Consider the following 21,851-nt stretch of genomic DNA (forward strand, 5'->3'; position numbering starts at 1 on the left):
ACCCAGAGGAATCATAAATTCCAAAATTGTGGCTGCTGAGTGCGTGCAGTGCTAGGAGAGGGCAGGGATATGTCCAGCCCCATGCTAGCCTTGCTGGGCGGGTGGGGCTGTCTGTGTCTCTTCTTTGGGGAAGGGGTGAAAGTGTCCTCCCGCTGGGGTTTTTTATGAGTCCTGTGCCCTTAGTGGGATTTTACACATTTGTATTTCATATTTCTTCTTAGTCAGCATTAAGACAAAGTATAATTTTACTTATGTTCACAAACCATTTCCCTCAAGGCTTCTTTTTTAATTCTGAATTCCCTTTTATGAATTCCTTCAATCTGTCAGCCATCCAATTTGTCAATATCTCACTGGTTTTGTGGAGCCTAGAAAAGAAATTCACAGATATGAAGTGATTCACAGGAGAGGCAAAGCTAGAAACAGCCTTACATTGGTACATTTTCCAGGAAGATTTTAGTTCCTTCCAGCACAAGAATGTCTGCCAACCATGGCAAGATGAATCATTTGCCATTTGTGTCATTATTTTCTCTACTAAAGTTGTAGATTTGTGGTCTGTTCCCCACTGTCATTCCCAGAGGTAGCAAGGATCTTGACACACTCTGTTCAAAGATGGCACAGACAGGTTTTCCACATCAAACACTCAAATAAGTACCAATTTCCTGTGTTTTTAACATAGAATTTGGTAAAAAACACTTAGATCTCTGTAAACAATTTACTAATGACATCAACAAAAACAAATCTGGTAATGTTTTGTTGCATTTAGTACCGTACACAACTATAACAAACAAAAATTAATTTGTTTTTACCTTCGTTTCAATTTAATGTCATCCCGACTAGAAACAGATTTATCTGCACAGTTTTCAGACAAAGCTGGTAAAAAGCAAAATGTGATTCTGTGATAACTGCTGTTAAGATAATACAAAATCTCTACAGACAAAACAGAAGTGTACTAGATTGGTTTTCTTTTCCTGAACTCTAACATTTTTTCTGCAATTTCAGTTTCCCAGGGAAACCAAAGAGACTTACATTTGGGCACTGTAATTGACTTATGCTGTAGCACCCAGGGCAAATTCCAAAGTAAGAGAAAGAAAAAAATGTAGAAAATTATGTTATTGACTGACTGTGAATGTTCTACAGTAATAAATTGCTAGTCAGAAAAGCAGGCAGTCCAATGTATTTAGATATGCTTTGCTCTGAATTGTGATGAAAAGTTAAATTCTCAATGCATTTTTGTGAAAGTAAGTTTTCAAAACATTTTATTAGTAGACATCAAGATAACCTTGAAAAAATGTGCCTAGGTAGGAGCAAATTATCACACTGGATACCAGCTGATGTGATGTTATCTGATGTGATATAATAATTGAATATAATAATAATTCAAACACTAACATAACAGATCCTGAACTAAATGTTTCAAAAGATGGAAAGGTTGAAGTAAATCATTTAACAGTTCTCCAGTTATAATGTGTTTGAAATCTGCCAGTCCTCTAACACATTCTAATTTTGTTGAAACACATTCAGAGAAGATTTTTCTATCAAAAATTGTTTGATTGACTCTAGGAAAAATTGTTTAACAAGTAAGACATTGCATTCAAATATTCCATGTAAAGCAAGCCATATTCCCACAGAATATCTTCAAGTAGCACAATAAGTATACCTGCTATTGTAGCATAGCATTAATATGGGGAACTAAGCTTTATTGCATACTGGCTATCCCCAGTAGTTCTCCTGTCTTCTCTGAAGGTATGATGGGTCCATACATGGTAAATTAAGAACATTAGTTCACCTGTGGAAAAGACAGTCTGGATAACATCGTGTCACACACAAACCATCACCTCAGAACACGCATATCCAGGCATGTGATGGATGGAGTTAACCTTCTTCATCGTCTTTTGCATTAGTGGCTAAAACATGGTTGATAACACCAATGTTTTGGCTATTGCTGCAGAGTGCTTGCAAAGAGTCAAGACTTTCTTGCTGTCTCCCATCCCCATATTCCCAGCAAGTAGGCTGAGGGTGGGCAAGAGGCTGGGAGGGGACATAGGCAGGACAGCTGTCCCCAGCTGATGATGGGGATACTCCATACCATATGACATTGTGCTCAGCAGTAAAAGCTCAGGGAAAGAAGGAGAAGGGGGAGACATTTGGGTTTATGGCATTTGTCTTGCCAAGCAACTGTGAATTCGCGGTGAAGACCGCGAGTCTTCTTGCCTTCCTTCTGTTTTCTCCCAGTCTCACAGGAGAGGGAGCAAGGAGGCTGGGTGGGTGTTTGGCTGTTGGCCAGGATCAACCAATATTTCATTTCAGGGTGTGCAACAACAATAGCTGGACATAATGTTTCTTGCTGTCACATATTAAGGTAACCTACCAGCTCCGTCCCTTCCTATGTGACTGTCTCTCAGGTGCAGCTGGGAATTCTTATTTTCACCCACTGTCCTGCTGTACCTTTTTATTGAGAAGCTTGTAGGGAGAAATAATTTTATTTTCATTATTATTATCATTATTATTATGCCAGTTGATACAGTTGGAAAAAAACAAGGGCAAGCAAACTAGTATTTTCTAACACAGGCCAACAAATGCAAAACCGCAGCACTGTCACGTACCTCTGTGACAGTGACATCACGGAGTCAGAGATTATTGGATGACAGGAGGCCGAGGAGCCGCTGATGAGAAGCAGCTCTTGCAGGGCTCAGCGAAGAACATGGTCCCACCACGGGTCACCAGGCAGGGCAGCCAGCTCTACCGGCACATGGGTCATTGAGGAGAGAGCGCGGACAGTGCTGCCTATGACCCGGAGCTGGGAGATAGGAAGCCCCAGCCTGGGTCAGCGTGGAGTGGGAGGTGGCGGTGTGAGCTGCACACCAAGTGCTGCGATCTAAAGGCAGGCAGCATTCGCACTGTTTATTTACACCACACACAGAGTTTGCCTTTGCCAGCCCTGAACAGATATGGGCATATGTTTGTGCTCTACCTGAAATCACTGGATTCAGTAAAGTATTCCTGTCACTCAGTGCAGAGATGATCTATTACTGCTGAGATCCTCTTTGCGCAAAAAAACCCTCCCATAATCATTACGGACAAAATAAGACTGCTATTTAAACACTATTTTCCCATTTGTGTTTGACAAATCTTAGCAGTTTAAATACTGATAGGAACTTTTTGTCATGATTTTTGTTAAGAATGAAGCATTAAGAAAGTTTAGTCCTTTTCACAGGAGCGTGGCATTCATAGAAAAAGGTTATGAGTTGATTTCTCACTTCAATTTTCTCCCTTCTTCTATCTTCTGTTTTTTTAGGCTGACAATCATTTTGATGTTAAAAGCAAACTAGGAGGTCTTCTCAGTTATCTTGTATGAAATAAAGATGAACTGGACAAAAGAGCCCTAAATAGCAATTTCATGCTGTGATAAAAGATGGGAAATTATAATCTGTATCTCATGGAACAGATCTTAATAATTGCTAAGTGGAATAACAGAAAAAAGTAAAGTTGACAATACGTCTCCATGGATCTTTGCAGTCATATTAAGACTCATAAAGCCTGACGTCTAAGTACAATCAGGAATATTGATGGCCAATTGATTTCTGATCCTTAGTTTAAATAGCAAAGTTGTAAAGTAGTAAAATACGGTAGAAAATTCAGGCCCTATGTAGAGTATCAATCTGCTCCATCCCAGGTGGGATTCAAGTAGACATACGAGTTAGAGGAACTGTGAATAATTTACAGATTAGTGTCCAGGGCAGATCCCTTCAAGAAGAGACTCACAGGAGTCTCGGGTTCCATTTGCATAGTTAGATGGATGCTAAAAGCCTGGTCCCAGTGAGACTCAGGGTTTCAATGAGGCTTAAGTTCCCAAGATGGAAATTGGGTGCCCAAACTGCTGACGTGCTTTTGCAAATCTCATGAGGTCTCTTCACCTTCTGTTGCCTGATGCTCTTCGGGATGTGGCAGAAAGTCATTTGACATTCTTGGAAACATTATCCACTTCTTACATGTGCCCAGGTTGACACATCACCACCAGATGACAGGTTTTCTCAAAATATTTTAAAATAGGTAAATAGATATTTAGTTAGAAACCATATAATGCACTCTTTCTGAGAAATCTGTGTTCCTCTGGTTATTAACCTTAAACCAATAATCTTCAGATTCTCTCTAAATAATTTTGAACTCCATAAGAGCATCTCTTTTCCACAGCTGCAAGTCTATTCCTGGATATTGTAATGTGGACTTATAATGGGCAGACTAGGATCCCTGCAGCCCAACAGATTCAGGTTTCCAAATTCTCACTCAAAGGACGTCTGAGGTTTTGCAGTTAAAACTGTGGCTCCACCAGGTTCATCACTTCTTTTAAAATATGGGCTTAGGCATGCCACTGCAAGCACTCCCCCTACAACGTTAGGGGTTTCTTCATCTCTTCTGTTAAATCAGTGCTAAGGAACAGAAAATAGTTCAAGATAACGTTACTTAGAAACAGAAAATATGAGATGGGACACAGCCCTGTAGCCTGCTGTACTTGTACAGAGCAGGGAAAAACAGATTCAAGGTCATCTGTCCAGGCCTGATTATATATTTTACACTAAACAGAAATTAGATAAAACGCATGCACTAGCTGGGAGCAAGAACAGAACCAGGGCTTCACTTTTGGAGGTGAGCACCCCAACCAGCACATCGCACAGCCCCCCATTGCTGTTATTGGCTAACCTAACTCTGTCCTCCTAGCTGTTTGGTAGCACAGGTTCAGCAAGAACAGGGGAAAACACCCCTTTCGTATCAGCAATTTTAGGCATTCCCATGGGAGAATGACCCAGCCTGGGAAGGGAATTGAGCCCCCATTTTCCACCAGCTTGCACAAGCTGTAGGTGTCTCCAGCTCTTCTTACTGGTACCTTCCGGGCAGCTCCAGCAGCAAATGTCTTCTTCCCCACTATGCCAGCTGGTTGTTCTGGTTTCCATTTCAGAGCAGCTAGCTCTTCTCAGACACTGAGCCTTTTATCCCAGACGATTTACTGTCTCTGGATTTAGTTTTTGGTTCTTACTGTTTAAACAATATTTCTGACTGAAACAGTAACTGACACCTCTCAAAACCTGGATGCAGGTGAGGCCCTGGCTTTGTGTCACATATAATTGCATTGGCCACAAGGATGGATATAATAATTAATGTAAAACATGGAAATGAAAAATAGGCACTTCTGTTTCCATCCCTAAGTGTGTGAAGCAAGGAGCTGGAAGGTTCAGACTTTCATTCTGCTCTGTGATAAGCCAAACTGGAAATTGTTCCAATGTTAATACAAACAGGGCATCTCATCCCAAAAACAGAAGTTTCTTGGGTGAATAAAGGCTTAGTGACATCAACCATTGCTTTTTCTTCACTGACTTAGTATAGCGCATAGGAAGACTTTTTAAATGCAAGTCCACTTAAGAAAAAAGAAATAAGAGTAAGTTCCTCCTGTACTTATCTGTCAAAATCCACATTCAGGATTTCATCCTTTCTCACTGCAATTAAGGATCTCACTAGCATATAAGACTGTCAATTTACTTAATGCTCAGATATCAGTGGCATAGCATTTATTAGAGAAAGAAACATCTGCACTCAGGACCTGTGTCGTGGTTTAACCCCAGCCGGCAACTAAGCACCTCACAGCTGCTCGCTCACTCCTCCCTCAGCGGGATGGCGGGAAGGGAATTGGAAGGGTAAAAATGAGAAAACTCGTGGGTTGAGATAAGAATAGTTCAATAATTGAAATAATAATTGAAATAATAATAATAATAATTATAATAATAATAATGTAATAAAAATGAAAATAACAAAGAGAGAGAAATAAAACCCAAGAAAGACAAGTGATGCAAATGAACACTTGATGGTGATTGCTCACCACCAACCAACTGATGCCCAGCCGGTCCCTGGGCAGTGGCTCCCCTGCCAAACTTCCCCCTAGTCTTATTGCTGAGCACGACACCATATGGTGCGGAATATCCCTCTGGTCAGTTGGGGTCAGCTGTCCCAGCTGTGTCCCCTCCCAACCTGACTCTGTGTCAGCACTGCTCAGCAGTAACTAAAACATCCCCGTATTATCAACACTGTTTCCAGCACGAATCCAAAACACAGCCACATACTAGCTACTATGAAGAAAATTAACTCTACCCCAGCCAAAACCAGCGCAACCTGGCAAGGAAAGTGCAGTTCAGTCCTGTTTTAAAATTAGTAATTATCTGTAAGCCCCTGTACAGCTCTGTTCCCGAGGAGAAAAACAGTGTTCAAACTCACATGAAAGGAAATACATTGATCCTGCCACTATCAATTTAGGTTAAAAAAAAAATCCTTGTGGATTTGGTATGGGGATGAAGCATGCAGGGGCCTGGGCTGACTGTCCCATCTCCCCCTCCAGATTTCCAAAGCATACATTAAGGAAGGGAAGGGAAGGGAAGGCAAAGGACGGGCAGGAAGGGAAGGGAAGGGAAGGGAAGGGAAGGGAAGGGAAGGGAAGGGAAGGGAAGGGAAGGGAAGGGAAGGGAAGGGAAGGGAAGGGAAGGGAAGGGAAGGGAAGGGAAGGGAAGGCAAAGGGCACTGGTGCTTGCAAGCGCAGCACCATCTCCTTCCACACCCCTCAGAAGCAAAGCTGATGGGATTTCATCCTTTCCATCCGCTAAGGGGAGGAGAGAAATGGACCATAGAAATTAGAACTGAGAAAGACCACTAGGTCATCCAATCCATTTCCCTGCAAGAGCAAGATTGTTCCCTGTGGTGCATTCCTGAGTGCTTTTTCCGGTCTAGATTTAAATGAATCAATTAGCAATGGGGCTTTCAACACTACTTTGGGAGACCATTCTAGTCTAACAGATCTCATTGTTAATAATTCTCACCAGTTATTCAGCCTGACTTTTATTTTCTGTGATTTCATCCCAGGTCCTCAGTTACACTGCCCTAAGTTGCCCATTTAGTACCCACCTGTCTCCTTGGGGTTTGCACTTTTCAGGTACTCAGAGGCACTTATACCACTTTCATAGGTGTCTCTTAACAAAGGTTTACATATTTAATTTTTGTACTCTTTCCTGCTGGGTCACTCTCCTCTGCAGCCCTCAATAGTTTCTCCCCTGTTTTCTGATTCACCTCCACTTTGGCAACATCCTCTCCATTCTTTTCTGGGCTGGGAAATTCTCCCTGTGAATGAGACTTACCGGAAAGACCTGCATAGGAACATCTTGCAAAATGGATTAGTGCAAGAGTCCTTTTTCAGGCATCCGACGATGTGATCGAGCCGTTCAAAACTGCCTTGTGTTGGAAAGGGATTTTTCTTCCAGAGGAACTGAATTTGGAATTTGTTCACAAAGAAACGCCCCGTGGTATTGGGGGAAATTTACTATGCCTGGCTGTGAAAGGAGAGCCACGGCCACTCTCAGACAATACCCTGCACAGAGGGATCAGAGATCAGGGTAGAGAGGACTGCACCTCTGCCCCTGCTCATTCACTGACGAAGATGAAGAGCACTACAGAGAATAGCCTTCCCCAGGCAGCGCAGTCAGAGGCAGGATTACCCAACACATTAATAAAGGAAGAAAATACGAGGCTTTCAGAGGCTCCCTCTACACCCTCTCTTGCTACAGAAATACAATATATTCATTTTCACATAACCCACAGTTTGACGTCAGGAAAAGAAATCCCTGTGCAACTCCAGCATTACGTTCCATTTATACCCCTAAATATCTTTAACCTCACTGCTCACAACTTCTTTATTCCTAATATTTGCTAGCTATGTATTTGCCCTCTGTTCAGACTTCTGCTATTACATTTCATAAGCCCTTAACATGCTTCTTCCTTCCCAGTTTTCTGGTCAGCCGCTTCTTCACATCAGCTGCTCCCATCCACCTCAGGGCTGCTCCTCGGGACACCCAATTGCGAGCTATGGGATACAGCCAAGGTGCTCACTGAAGTCCCAGGCTCCCGTTTGTCACTAAAATGATCACAATCACCACCACTGGTACAGCAGAAAATGGAGGGGAAAAAATGAGCTGCAGCAGAGTCTTTATGGCTGGCAGATAAATGTATACTGTTAATAGCTATATGCATACTGTTAATCATGCCTGCCGTACACAGGCAATTCTTCTCTTATGGCTACACATTAATTTTTTTTGGAGTCACGAGTGTGGTTTTGATCTCCGTGCCGAGCTGGGGACAGCAGAGCTCCCTGTGTCAGGAGTGCATATTCTACATTGAAACTGAAGGGCAGGGTACACCATGCCACTAACACCAGTCCCTCAGTCCTCAGCTCCCTCCTCACACATGCATCTTGATTTCACTCCTCTTGAAACCTCAGAAAAGAGTGGGTTGTAGATGCATCACCAAGTTATGGGGGCAAATAGAGGGAGCCCAGGCTGACAGACCTGGGTAAACGCATCCCTCACTTCTAACCATAGACCAACCCCTGCACAAGCATTAACAAACAGGGACAACTGTTTCAACTCCTTTTCAGAGAAACATGTCCTTTTCCAGCTTTTTTTTCAAGGAGGAGATGGGGAGAAGAGCTATTTGCCTCTTTTGCAGAAGTATTTTGCGTGGGACATTGCCCGCACCCAGGGCGGTGAGCACAGCCCACAGCCTGGCAGTGCAGTCCCCCACAGGGCTCTGCACCAGCTCGGGGACCTGCCTTGGGGCAGTGAGGCACAGGACTGTGCCCACAGTGTGTCCCCACAGGCAGCTTTTCCAGCATCACTGCCCTTTCATGTCTTGACCACCTCTTATTACAAAATTAAAGCCATTCTAAGGATGTGGTAGAGCTGCCAGGGAAGAAGGTAACACAAAATAATGTAGGACTTGTCAGTGCTAGGTAGCATCAAGACATTTTCCTTCCCTAAACAAACCTGAAATGGAAACCTGAACTTATTCAGCTACGAGTAGAGGGTATCAAAAAAAAAAAAACCCAAAAAAACCAACCTCCTCTGTGATCAGAGCTCTATTAAGCTGCCTTGAAAATTATTCCAAATACACTTTTTTGCAGATAACAATAGACAATCCTTTTGACTGATCTGTTAAAAAAGGTAAAGAAAGAGCATAAAATTATTGCTTATCAGAGAGAGAAGCAGCACCATTTGAAACAACATTAAATTGTACCCCATGAATTATTCACAAAGGCTGATGTTACACTATCATTATTTCTGGCTTTCCTTTTTACCACATAGGATTTTGTATCAGTTGTCTCCAACCCAATAAAAGAGGTGGAGTTTTTTTAATTAATCAAACCTGATTTTTCTGATTACTTTTTCTAATTTAAAATGAATATATTCCGAGCAGTGAGTTGTCTTCACAGTGTCATGTTGAAAAAGAAGATAGATTTCATTACCACTAGCAGGGTCTAAAACATGCAGCGAAATAGATGCTTGCATACTGACTGGTGTTTCTCTACGTGTTGCGACAGCTGCTGAGGAAGGCAAAGTGTGATCCCAGTTGTATGCTGGCATTAGCAGTTGCAAACTCCATCCTGTTCAATGTGAATTAAGCCCACTGAATTCCACAGAAGTTCTCCGATATAGAGCCTGTGTGATTCAGATTTCATGTCAGCAAACGCAGTTTTCTGATTGCACATAACAGTCAACACCTCTTGCAATTACCTAGTGATTTTCCTTTTTCAACACATAAATACGCAGGGCTATGAATTCTGTATTATGGAAGGTCTTAATGATCATAGCACACTAGAAGTGAGAGTAACTCTATTAAAGTCAGTAGAAACATTGATTAAACTAGCCAAAACTCTCTGGTTTTATTGGTACAGCTGTGTCTCGAAGCAGATGGGTGTAAACAGTTTGTGTTTATGGACATGACTGACTTAAAAGCACAGCTCATAACTGTAGTCCATAAGATGTCAGTCAGTTCTCCATATCCAACTTATCTGCTGAGCAAACCTTCGTATTTTTTCTTGCTTACTGTCTCTTCTGTCAGCATGTTTCTGAATCATTTCTATTGCAAGCTTTGTGGCTGCAGGACTGATGTTTTGGGAGATCACGTAGGGAAGACAGCACTGTTTGCTTTATGTGTGTAATAGCCCAGCCCGAGGCAATATGGCCACCCATGAATATATTAGCTTTAATACAATCATCCCTAATTGTTGTGGGGAAAAAACTGAAAAAATTACCTCAAAAAGCTTAAACATCAGGAAAAAAAAATTTAAAAGGCACTACATTTGCTCTGCTTGCCATCTTATGATTTGAGGAGTTTTGATTTGCACATGGTATTTGGTTACTTACAATAAGAGAAATCTTCCCACAAGCAGCTGTCTGCAGTGTAGAAAGCTGTAGTTCTGCTTGCTGTCTACAGGTCTTCAGAGTTCGTGAAGAGAAGCTGGCAATATAGAGGTGTAATTCAGACTATGCAAAAGCAAATAACTAAAATAGGCCAGATGAATCACCTCCCAGGAAAGTTCCTCTCCATTGACTATAAAGAGAGGCTACAGCAATTAGCTCAGCTACAGACATCTAAATTCTAGTTATCCAGAATAGCTGAAATGAATCCCACCGCTGATGTCAGCAAACTGAAAATGGCTTATAATAAAACCCATTTTCTTTTCAATGGCTCAGCTATGACGTGAAAGTCTGGACTATCACTGACACACAAAAAATGAACATTAGCAGGGTCGAAGTCCCCCCTGCCTGGCCGTGAGAGGAGACCCTGCCTGCCGGACCCCGGGGCGGGGGGGTCAGGCTTTCAGCAGAGCACGAGAAAGACTGATTACCTCACCAGGTCATTAGACTGAATCTGTGATCAAAGACAGTGAGTCATTTATGGGTACATTTTTGTTCTATAATACAACTAATTAATTGGCAGAATTTTTGAAAATAAAACATGGCGAATTCCCTTCCCTCTCTCCCAGCTGTTCCCATCACGTCAAGACAGAGTTAGCCAGGACCCGGCCAGTATGCTGACACAGCTCCCCAATTTCCTTTCCCCTGCTCCATTTCCTTTTCAAATTGAAAACTATTAGGACTCTTTAGGCAAATAATAGAAACCTAATGCAGGTGCCTGTTATAAATCGTTCGCTAGTTACTTTTAACCTAATGTCTCCTCAAACATTACTTCGCAGAAGGCAACGAGGGAAAGAAATGCCTCATGAACTCTGACAATCAGTGGGTCAGGAGTTAAGGTCATAATAATGTAGCCCATTTCTTCTTGCTTGTCAAATGACAAACACAGATAGACCCCTGGGTCTTTCATCTGAGATTGACTCCCCTCAGTAAGAACTTGGGTCTTGCCAAGAGCAATCCCCATCTAGGACCATACCCTGCTGTACACCCCGAAGCAGGAAAGGTGGCATACGACTGATGGTGCCTGGTTAGTGCTAGTTTAGGATTTTGACAAACCCAACGCTGCAGCTTTCCTAGGCACAACCTGATGATGTGCCCGGTCTAGATCGGCCACACTTCTGAGGTTAAATTAATCAATGTTTAGGAGGTAGCTCGACATCTGTAAATAGAAATCACTTGAGAAATTTGAAGTATTCTGCAGGCAAAATAAAATAGGAAGTAAACATTAATAACAAGAGTTAGCAATGACTGGGTTTTATGCAAAATATACAAATGTACAGAAGTGCCTATTAATTCTGAATCACTGCAGCAAGTATCTAGGCTCAAGAGCTGGAAATACTGCCTGAAATGCCAATGTGATCAGTCAATGTTAAAATTTGCCTTCATCAACTAGGCATCACGTGTCTTATTCTCAGAGACAAATTCCTCCTATGTTCACTGGAAATAATATCAAGCATTTCACAGGGGATAAACCTCCAACTCTATGTATGTACAAAACAAGGCATCCAAGAGGAGAATCTGTTAGCATATATGCTCCTGAACACATCGGGCAACTGTCAGGTTGTTGGAAGTATTTCTCATCATGCTGGGTGCCCTCACATGCAGCGCTGAATGGTGCTGCGTTGGTCACAGATCACTTTCCCCATTTGGCTCCCCAGTGAGGTGTAAATATTTCAGAGCTAATGCATAAGTCATGTACACCTGTGTTTCTGAGTGCCATAGTAGTGAGACATAACTCCTGGGTATTTCTGAGCATAGAGGAACATGGATTATTTTCTGCCATTGCAAATGGAAAATACATGGAGACTTTTAATGTTTAACACTCAGGCCAGTTCTGCAAATTCTTGGAAACCATTGCCTCCAGCCCCGGGCAACATCTAAGTGATGTTCTGCAAACATGTACAGCTTGCCAGGACTGGCAGACACCCCAGGCTGTGACCACACGTGACTACCTACTGGGGCCCCATATCACTGAAAGCCAACATATGGAATTCATTCACCCCAAAATGAACATCCCAAACACACTTGCTATTACTGTACGGGTGGACATTGTGATAGCAAACATCATCAGAGGCATTCGTATTATTGCTGCATCAATAGGTGTTGGGTGCCTTTGTGTTTAATTTCTTAATAAATCCAGACCTCAGAGAAAAACCTGGGTGCATTCACAATCTTACACTCATGTTAGAAAAGAGAAAGAATTAAGCTTATTTATGGATAAAATTATTGAAATAATAAAAGGCATCACACCGTGCACTGGACTGATTGGGAGGAGTGAGTTAAGGTATAGCTCCTGGAGAGCGGGATGGCTTCCCCAGATGGTTTGCTCTGTATTTGCAGAGCCTAGTGCTTTGACCAAGAGGTGAAGGGGGAGACGGGGAGGCACATTAGGGGTATGCTAATGTAAGGAGAAGGAAGCAGTTGGTCTTACTGCCCTGAGAAGGAGTATTGACAGAGGTCCTCAGGTGCAGGATGGCAGACGGAGAAGCTCATGCGTTTCTGAATGAGGGAGTTGCCTCTTGCTGCTGTACTTCTGCTGCACTGAGGAAAATAAAACTCTGTGTACATTGGAAAATAAATAACAGAACCAAAAAATAGCTGATTCCTACCATGAACCTTCCAGCCAAGGAAAATACTATATACTGTTCAGGAAAGTATACACTACTTTTTGAGATGCTGAGTGGGACTCAAACACTTCTGTTGCAGGCAGTGCCTCATGAAACGTTTGGTGTTAGTCCATGTGAAGGACACAGTTAGCTAGATGGCCATGTGTCTGATCTAAGAGACTTCTTATTTTTCTCATGAAAGTAGTGACCCTAAAGCAAAGTGACATGAAAGCAATTCTAATGTACAGATTATAAATACCTTTCTTTGAAGGGAAGGAGCCATTTGTCCACCTCAACTTTTATCTAGTAATAAAGCTGGAATAAACACAAACATTTTGTAATTGCATTTCTCCACTGCATTCTCCCACATGCTCTCATCTTCACCTCTCAGCTTTTCTAGATTGCCAGCTCTTTTTTTTTTTTTTTTAAATACTCTCAAGCACTCTGTTAGAACCACATTTCTAGTAACAAATAGAGATTAAACTTCTGGCGCAGGCATACAGTGACGTGTACTTTGTCACTAGTACCTAGAACAACTTCTGTCTGAGACTGTCACAACTGGGGGTCAGGTGTGATTAACTGAATTTTTCACGATTATACCTCTCCTACAAATGTCACAATGCTGCAATGCCACAATACTACTACACCTTTTGAGCTACTGATGTAGCTATCATTTTGATATAGGCATGAGATAATTTTGGTATCATTTGCTATTATATACATTAAGCATGGCAACAGTGCTGTAGCATGTCATCCACCACTAGTGGATGTGTGGAGATTATGAAGTATTATTGGTCCTATTTACAAACTAGGACATCACTGGCAGCACCAGCCCTTTATGTTTAAAATATAGAATCATAGAATCATAGAATCATTAAGGTTGGAAGAGACCTCCAAGATCATCGAGTCCAACCGTCAACGCAACACCACCATGCCCACTAAACCATGTCCCTAAGCGCCTCATCTACCCGTCTTTTAAATACTTCCAGGGATGGTGACTCAACCGCTTCCCTGGGCAGCCTGTTCCAATATACTTTCCTTCTCCATTCAGCTGTTTTCTCATATCACACCAATGGATCTTAAGAGGGAACATGGCCCCAAGCATGGTGCTTCCAACTCAGAAAATCTCTGCAATTTCTTGGTTTTTCTACGACTCAATAAGCTTCATCATAAGAAAAAAATAATATTGCTGACTCTATAAAATAATTCCTAAAGCTTTTCTACAGCTAAAGTAACATCATAGAAACAGCATCACCATGGCCCATGGTGAGATTTTTTCCATTCCCCCTATGGGTACTTGCAGACTCAGGCCTGTCTTAGTCAATAACTCATCAGACTTTGAGGGCTTGATTCGGTTGCGTAAATGTAGGCATCCGTTTCCACTGAGTCACCTTATGGATGTCCATGTGAGACATGTGAGGGGGGCACAAAACCCCCTGGACACCCCCACCTTCCTGGAGCAACAACCAGAAGTTAGGCAGGGCACCGAGGGCATCTCAGGTGACACTACATGAGCACAACCACGCCAACATCAGCAGTCTGACTTGCTATACTGTACATGTGTTTGCCTACACACAGTCATGTACAGCTGTCAAACACAGTCTAACACTCTTAAGCTACTTCATCATATCTGGAGGAAGCACCTGTCAGCCAGAAAAGTCCTTTTTCCTAAGAGTTGTTCCTCTGTTCTTTGGTATTCAGAGAGATGTGTCCTGAAATGTGCTGTTCAATAGGTGATTTCAATTTGGGCTCAGTTCATTCTTAACTGTTCTTTGAAATTGTCCACAGGGCTGAATGAGCTACATTTTAGAGCGAAACCCTGTTGAAGTCTGTAAGCATTTTGCCACTGACTCCAAGGAAATCAGGATTTAATCCTAGAAAGTGTCTATCTGGACCAAGAAAGGCATGTCTTTCAGTTGCCATCACCATTATCTGGAGAGGCAATGGAGGAACAAAGCTGCTCTCAGTGATGAATGCTCCATCCCTGGGACCACAGTGGAAAAGGCACTGATGTAGCTGCTCTTGGAGAAACAAAAAGGAAACAGGACTGAAATTCAGATCTGTTTGTTCTCTGAGATTTTTAAAGAGCAGCTCCAGAAGTGTTATTTACATTTTATTTAGTACTTATAGTGCAACAGCAATGAAACCTAACATTACAGGGAGTGTGTGTTCCCACCAGAAAACAGCTCATAAAAACCTGGCCATTTATCAGCACTGCAGGAGATCTTTATTACCTCCCTACAGCATGTGCTTTCCTATGATGCAGTTATTGATTTAACAAGTAAAATTCGTGGCAAGCTTTTATCTTGGAATTAGCAGCAAGACTGAAATAGAGCTCTTATTATTCTAATAACACAGAGATGTGAGATACCTGCATATTCCAAAGGCCATATCATCACCTTTACAAGCATCCCATTAGGACTGTCTGGGCTGCCACATCAAAGCGTGGGCTGTGAGATCTTTAACAATTATGATATCGTACTCACCCCCGGCAATTTCACAACCCTTTTGTTTTTCTTCCTACAGGTTTGGACATCAGGCAAGCTCAGGTTATTGTGCTGTCATCGGGTACCAAATGTATAAATGGGGAATACATTAATGACCAAGGGCTTGCAGTCAACGACTGCCATGCAGAAATTGTGGCAAGAAGGGCATTTGTTCACTTCCTCTACTCACAGCTGGAGCTACACTTAAGGTAACTGAATTCTGTTGATGCTTAGGGAATGTTATATGGCCTTCAGTAGAACAGATCCATCCTCCAGGCATTTGAACTATTTGTTTCTTTATGTTGTTGTTTTTGAGCCTTTGGCTGATGAAGGACCAATACACTGCACAGAAAAAATTGAGAGAGTTAGATAGTCCACAGTGTTGGGTCATGAGCTCCTTTACTTCAGCTGATTTTCTTTCAGTAGCTATTAGATATGACTCATAAAGTTGGGTTTATGAAGCCTGATGATTTTGTACAAATCTTTACGTGCAGGCTTATTAGCATCATTCATTGGCCAGGGACTGAAAGGGGGTCATTTTGCTCACTGCAGACATTTTCCTGTCTTCCTTGCTGCTGCTGAAATATCTCTAGGAAGTGATTTATTGATCATTAATGCCTTCATTGACTCACTAGACAACCAATGAGTGTTAACAGTACAGTAAACTTTGTGCCAAAGTGCAAGATGCTATCACTCACTCCTTCATTATGATGTTTTAAAATGTTACAGCATGTAGAGTCATTACAGAGAAATTATTGTTTCTGTCTTCAGCCAAACCCACCTTGTTACCATTTAAATAGTTAATGGGTCATACACTGCCTGGAAGCTGGTAACAAGTGGGGTACCGCAGAGGTCTATCCTGAGACCTCACTAATCATGACTATCAACAATCTGGAAAAGGCCATGTAGTGCTTGCTTATAAGCTTTGCAGAGGACACCAAATTGTGGGGAGGACCCGTCGATATGCTTGAGGGCTGGACTGCCATCCGGACAGGCTGGAGGACTGGGCCAGCAGGAACTTTGACAGAAAACTCAAAAAGGACAAACAGAAAGTCCCACGCTGAGGAGGAAAGAATGACCTGCAGCAACACAGTCTGTAGCCTTATTGGCTGGGGACCAGCTCTGCTGAAAAGGCACAAAGTTTGTAGGCAAACAGCAAGCTGAACGTGAGACAGTAGTGTGCCTGGCAGCAAAGAGGGTCAACAGGATCCCAGCCTGTATGAAGAGTCAGTCAAGGGATGTGATCATCCCCCACTACTCAGGACTCATTGACCACATCTACAATACCATGTGCAGTTTTGGGTCCCCCAAAACAGGAAGGACATCACCTGAAGAAGGCTCAGCAGGGGCCACCTGGAAGCTCAGGGGCCAGAGCACTTGGCCTGTGCGGAGGGGCTGAGGGAGCTGGGCCTGGTCAGCCTGGAGATGGGATGGCAGACCCAGCAGAGCATATGTCAACAATACAATGGAGCTGGCATCTTTACCAAGGTGAAGAAGATGACAGACAACAGGCACACACTGAAACAAGAGAAGCTCAGTCTGAATATTAGAACACACTGTCCCCATGGAAATAGCCAAGTAGTGGAACAGGTCACCCAGCAGGCTTGTACAGTCTCCCTCCTGTCTTGGAGGTTTTCAAAATCTGAGTGGATAAAACACTGAGCAACCTGGCAAACTGCTCTGAGTGGCAGGTTGTACTAGAGACCTGAGGTCTTTTCCAGCCTGAATTATCCTATGATCCTATGAAAACTGAGCAGAAGTGAAGTTGAGGAGGCATTTATTATATGGAAGGAACCAAGGAATGAAGCAAGGAAAGAAAACGAACAAAAACCCCCTTATCTATAGATCATTCTTCTGCCCTCCATCCTTGCTTGCATTTTCACATAACCTTATCTGACGGCCATTAACTTCAGTGCAAAAACTCCCTTTGACTTCAGAAGGTTTTGCATCAGGTCACAGACACAAGGATTAACCTGAGCAGGATTGTGTGTTCTTGTGAGCACCTATGATACTGTTGCACCAAAGCAATGGTAATAGGAATAATGGTTATTTTCACTTCAGGCTGGGGTTGAAGGCAAGAGAGTATATTGAGTAGATGAGCTTGACTAACAAAGGGGGACAAGAGCCTTGAATGGTTTAATCAAAAACAATATTCTCTCTATTTCAATCTGAATTGCTTTCAAGTTTATATTAAATTATTATGTTTTCAGCAGTGTAGCAGCCTTAGTACTTGCTTTGTGCTATGGTCTCTTGGGAAACAAGTGCTACCAATGTATCTTAAACTATTGTATTGATCCACCTCCCTAACATGTTCAGTCACATTATTATTTTATTTGGATCAATGTTAACAGTCTTTTGTTAAGAGAATCCTCAGTGCAGCACAAGCTCTGTTCGCAATAACTTCAAATCACTCTGTGTTCAGCCAAGAGCAGACACCACTTCTTCCCTGACCAGCACACACGATAAAAATCTCAACCAAAATTGTCAAGGCTAAGCACCTTTGCAAGACAGAGCTGGAGATATTGTCAAATCAGATTTTGCTTTTTTGTATTCCATGGGGAAGCAAACCTGTGTGTTATAATATATTCTTCAATTCTAGTATTTATTGCTACACTCAGTTTTATGCCATCGTTGGGAGCTTTGTCATATGGCGAGCAAATGGGGGTGCTCAAAATGAAATGACAAACACATTTTCTGCACATTGCAGTCAGATTTACCCTTTTTCTCTAGAAAAAGAGAGACAACTCTCACTGGCAGAGAAATCACATGGTGCTACCGCATAGGTAAAAGGACACATTTTTTAGGACAGACATGTTAACTCAGCTCCACTGGGACTCCCTGCACACCAGCTCCTCAGGCCTGGGGGAAACACCAACATGGTTTCTACGTTGTTATGCATTTGCATTAGCCTAGCCCAAATTAAAGTTCTCTCCCAGATCAGGAATCTGTTGTACAAAGTCGTATATGAACTGAGACCAAAAAGATGATTCCCTAACCCAAGAAAAGAATGAAAGCATAGTTCTTGCCTCAAAGAGCTTAAACTTTCCATTCCTCCCTATGGAACAGGCAAGTTTGTTCTGTGGAGAGTATTCCCTATTTTCCACATATCTTCCTCCCGCCAAGTCTACCTGCTCAAATTGATCTCTGCAGCTGGATTTCAAACTTCAGGAACTTCTAGCACAAGAATTATTTTTCTATATAATGCTGTCCTTGAAAAGGAACCACTTTTCCAGAATTTACAAATACTGCCATTGACCTCAGTGAAAGCAAAACATGTACTTGCCTGAGTGTAGCATGAAGGCTTCAAAAAGCAGGGACAAGCAGGCTGGAGAAAGCAAGGGCCAGGATAGATAATTAATGGCCAAAAGAGATGGATGCACTGAGTTGAATTTACTTCTTGACACCTTACTTGAGATGTCTAAAAGTCAGTCAAGTGTGAACTAGATCCCCAAAGCTCCTTTTATCACCAGTGGATGGGCATCTCTGGAGTGGGACTCAGCAGACCTATTCAAGTATCTGTCGTGTGTGAGATGAATTGCCATGTACTGGGGCAAATTTTTTTCCATTTCTATAAAGAGAGCATAGGGTGACTGCTTCAGATATTTAAACTGTAGAACAATCTCATCCATAAGCCAAAGTTGCAGCAATATGTAAATTACATTTTTTTTCCTTCTCTTCATATTGCTAAATGTTAGAGGTGTGACTTTCCTGACTTTTCTTGGGAAAGAGAGTTCTAGAACGGGAACTTTATCCTCTCTAAGAAGCAAGAGTGACAAATACTTCAAAAGGAAACTTTCTTTCAACAATTCATTGTCTAGAGCTTGAGTTAAATAAAAGCTAAAAGCACAACTAAAACCTGGCAGCTTCTAACCAGTCTGATTAAAAGCCTTAGCCCTCCCAGATTTCATTTTTATGACAACCATAATCCTCCAGTTCTCAAGACTTTCACGAAAAAGATGAAAAGACAAAAATTTTCTGATGTACAAAAGAAGGACAAGAAAGACCTTTTGAGAAGCTTTTTCTAAAAATCACTGTCAAAAAGTACACAAATACCATAGTCTGATTCTCTTGCAATGATGGCAGTAAAATTCACATTGATTTCAGTGGCATTATTTATACCAACTGGCCAATAGGGAAGAAAAGAAAATCCAACTCTTCTTTTTTAAAGAAAAATAAAACTAATAGCTTATTCTTAAAACAAATCAGCGCCATAGCAGTCTTACTGCCGTAGTGGCCCTGCAGGTGCCGGAGCGATGATTTTAGCTAAGTTCTTCCAGCGAGTCAGATGTAAACCACTGCTTATTTTATACATACAAACCAAGGAATAGTCTTCATCCAGCCCAGTTAAGGTTTTTTCCAGGAAAACCAGCTGCTTGTTATACATTTACAATTTCTTACGTTTGTCCCACTAGCCCCTCAATGGACACAGCTCCTTCCATTTTAAGCCTCCTGTTAGTTTCTCTAGGATGCCATGCTGTAGCATATAGTACTAGAAACTTCCCGTACATACGTTTACATGATAAAAACAGCTCCTTCACTTCTCTTTTAGAGAGTGAGGCCTTGTTTCAGCAAAACACTTTGCATATATGAAACCATAAGTGCGTGCTTAAATCTTCTTGAAGTCAGCTCAAGACATATGCATGTGTTATGCTAAATAATGAACTTAAGCACAAGATTAGAATTTAGCATATTCTTAAATGCTCCTCTTGAATCAGCCTCAAATCCTAACTCTCCCACAGAAATTCATAACAGGCAAAGGTTTAGGGACAAATTCTGCTCTCTTAGCCAGAATTGGCTCTCTGCCAGCATGTGGAAATGACTCTAATAATGAATTACATTTGTGGGCTCACTGTGGGCTTCTCTCTTCATTGCTTTGTACAGGTGTGTATGGCTGTGCAAAGTGGCATTGCAAAAGACTGCTACTGCAAACTCATTCTCCCCATCACAGCTCAAAATTACTATCCCAGAGGGAAGGCAGAAGTGTACAGGTTGCTGGGGGAGAAGTGACTTTGCAGAAATGCATCTCATGCTCCACTTGGCCCAGTTTTACAAGGTACCAGGGTCCCCCTGAGGTTTGAAATCCCCCAAGCCTCCCATGCACAAGACTTTCTGCAAAGCCACCGTAGATGATATTGCATCCCAAACTCTCTTGCAAAAATATTCTTAGAGTTTTGTTATTATACCTATTCAGCCACTATGCAGGGATGAATCTCATGTTTGAGTTCAGCCCCCAGAAAACCATCCCAAAGGCAGGTCAGGACCATATGTGATACGGAGGATCTCAGCCTCCTGGAGGAAGAGTCAAGCTGCCTTGCCCTCCAGCCCTGCCATCTATTTTTAGAGCAGCTGTCTATCACCCAACCCATCAGCCACACTGGTTCCAGACCCTTCTTGGTACTCAGGGAGAGGGAAGAGAGCAAGGTTAATCAGTGAAAAACAATAACCAGTAAAAACAGGATGGGTGCTGATTACTGTGAACTGAAATCCAGCCCAAAGAATGACTGCTACAACCCTACATAGCAACTGTAGTACTACAAGCTGCCCCCCACTTTGGTGAGGTCTAACATAATAATAGCAGGCATTAGGACTGCACAGCTTTGTATTCTCCCAGCTGATTTTGCAGTGAATTATTTAAAACTAACTGCAATTGCTCTAAAGTCCAAGCAGCAGGACTTACAGGTATTTTATTATTTCAGAGGCTTGCATCAGGGCGATAATGTAATTAGTGCAGTTGGGAAATTCCACCACAGCCAGCAGAAAATGAAGGAGTTGCATGTGGCAGCCCCGGCTCAGCAGCCGGGGTGGCTCCCTGTCCCTGACAGGCGAGCTAATGTGCCTGTAAATTCCTCCTGACAGCAAACGCAATCCCGGCATCAAAAAATGACAAAACACCCAAACCATGGAAGAGTGACAGCCAAACAGCTTCAATAGCACAGAGGCTGCACCGGGAGAAAACAGGCAGAGGCAGCTTGGATTAAAGCCAAGGACTTGCTCCGAGGCTGAGTAGAAAGCACCCTTGTTTACACTAACAGGAGACAGAGAAACCAGCAGAAATCACCTTGGTTAATGGGCTGTCCTATAGTGAATTAAACAGGTAGGATTCTGGCTTATTAAGAGCCTCCTAGGAAAATCATTACCTGCAGGTGCCATTCTGTTCAGAGCTATTCCTGCAAAAAGACCCTTGAGTTTTTGAGGGAAGGACCAGGGCTTCAGAGGGAAAGGAGTCTCATCATAATTTCACTAATCACATTTTCACTTTCAAAATTATAACCATGACCATCACCCAAACGTACGTATTAGAGGCAGCTGTCTGTCAGAGAAATCACCCATGTCTTCCCAAATGTAAATCATCTGAGGAACCACACGGCAGCATAGCCTTAATGCGAGCTATTGCTGCAAACTGCAGGACTGGGAGGGTTTGGCCTCCTGGGCAGCTGTTGCTAATGGAATCTGTGCGCTGTGTCCCCATCTAG

The 21,851-nt window shown here is 42.4% G+C and overlaps 1 protein-coding gene across 1 annotated transcript in view; it reads left to right on the forward strand.

The window, feature by feature from the left end:
• ADARB2 (adenosine deaminase, RNA-specific, B2 (non-functional)) overlaps nt 1–21,851 on the forward strand; it is a 114,382-nt gene that overhangs the window by 52,727 nt on the left and 39,804 nt on the right. The window contains exon 4 of the mRNA XM_009325546.1: nt 15,419–15,587. Within this exon, the coding sequence (XP_009323821.1) occupies nt 15,419–15,587 (169 nt within the window). The remainder of the gene's footprint in view (nt 1–15,418; nt 15,588–21,851) is intronic.

This window comes from Pygoscelis adeliae, unplaced genomic scaffold, assembly GCF_000699105.1.
Source record: "Pygoscelis adeliae isolate BGI_AS28 unplaced genomic scaffold, ASM69910v1 Scaffold175, whole genome shotgun sequence".
Classification (NCBI taxonomy): domain Eukaryota; kingdom Metazoa; phylum Chordata; class Aves; order Sphenisciformes; family Spheniscidae; genus Pygoscelis; species Pygoscelis adeliae.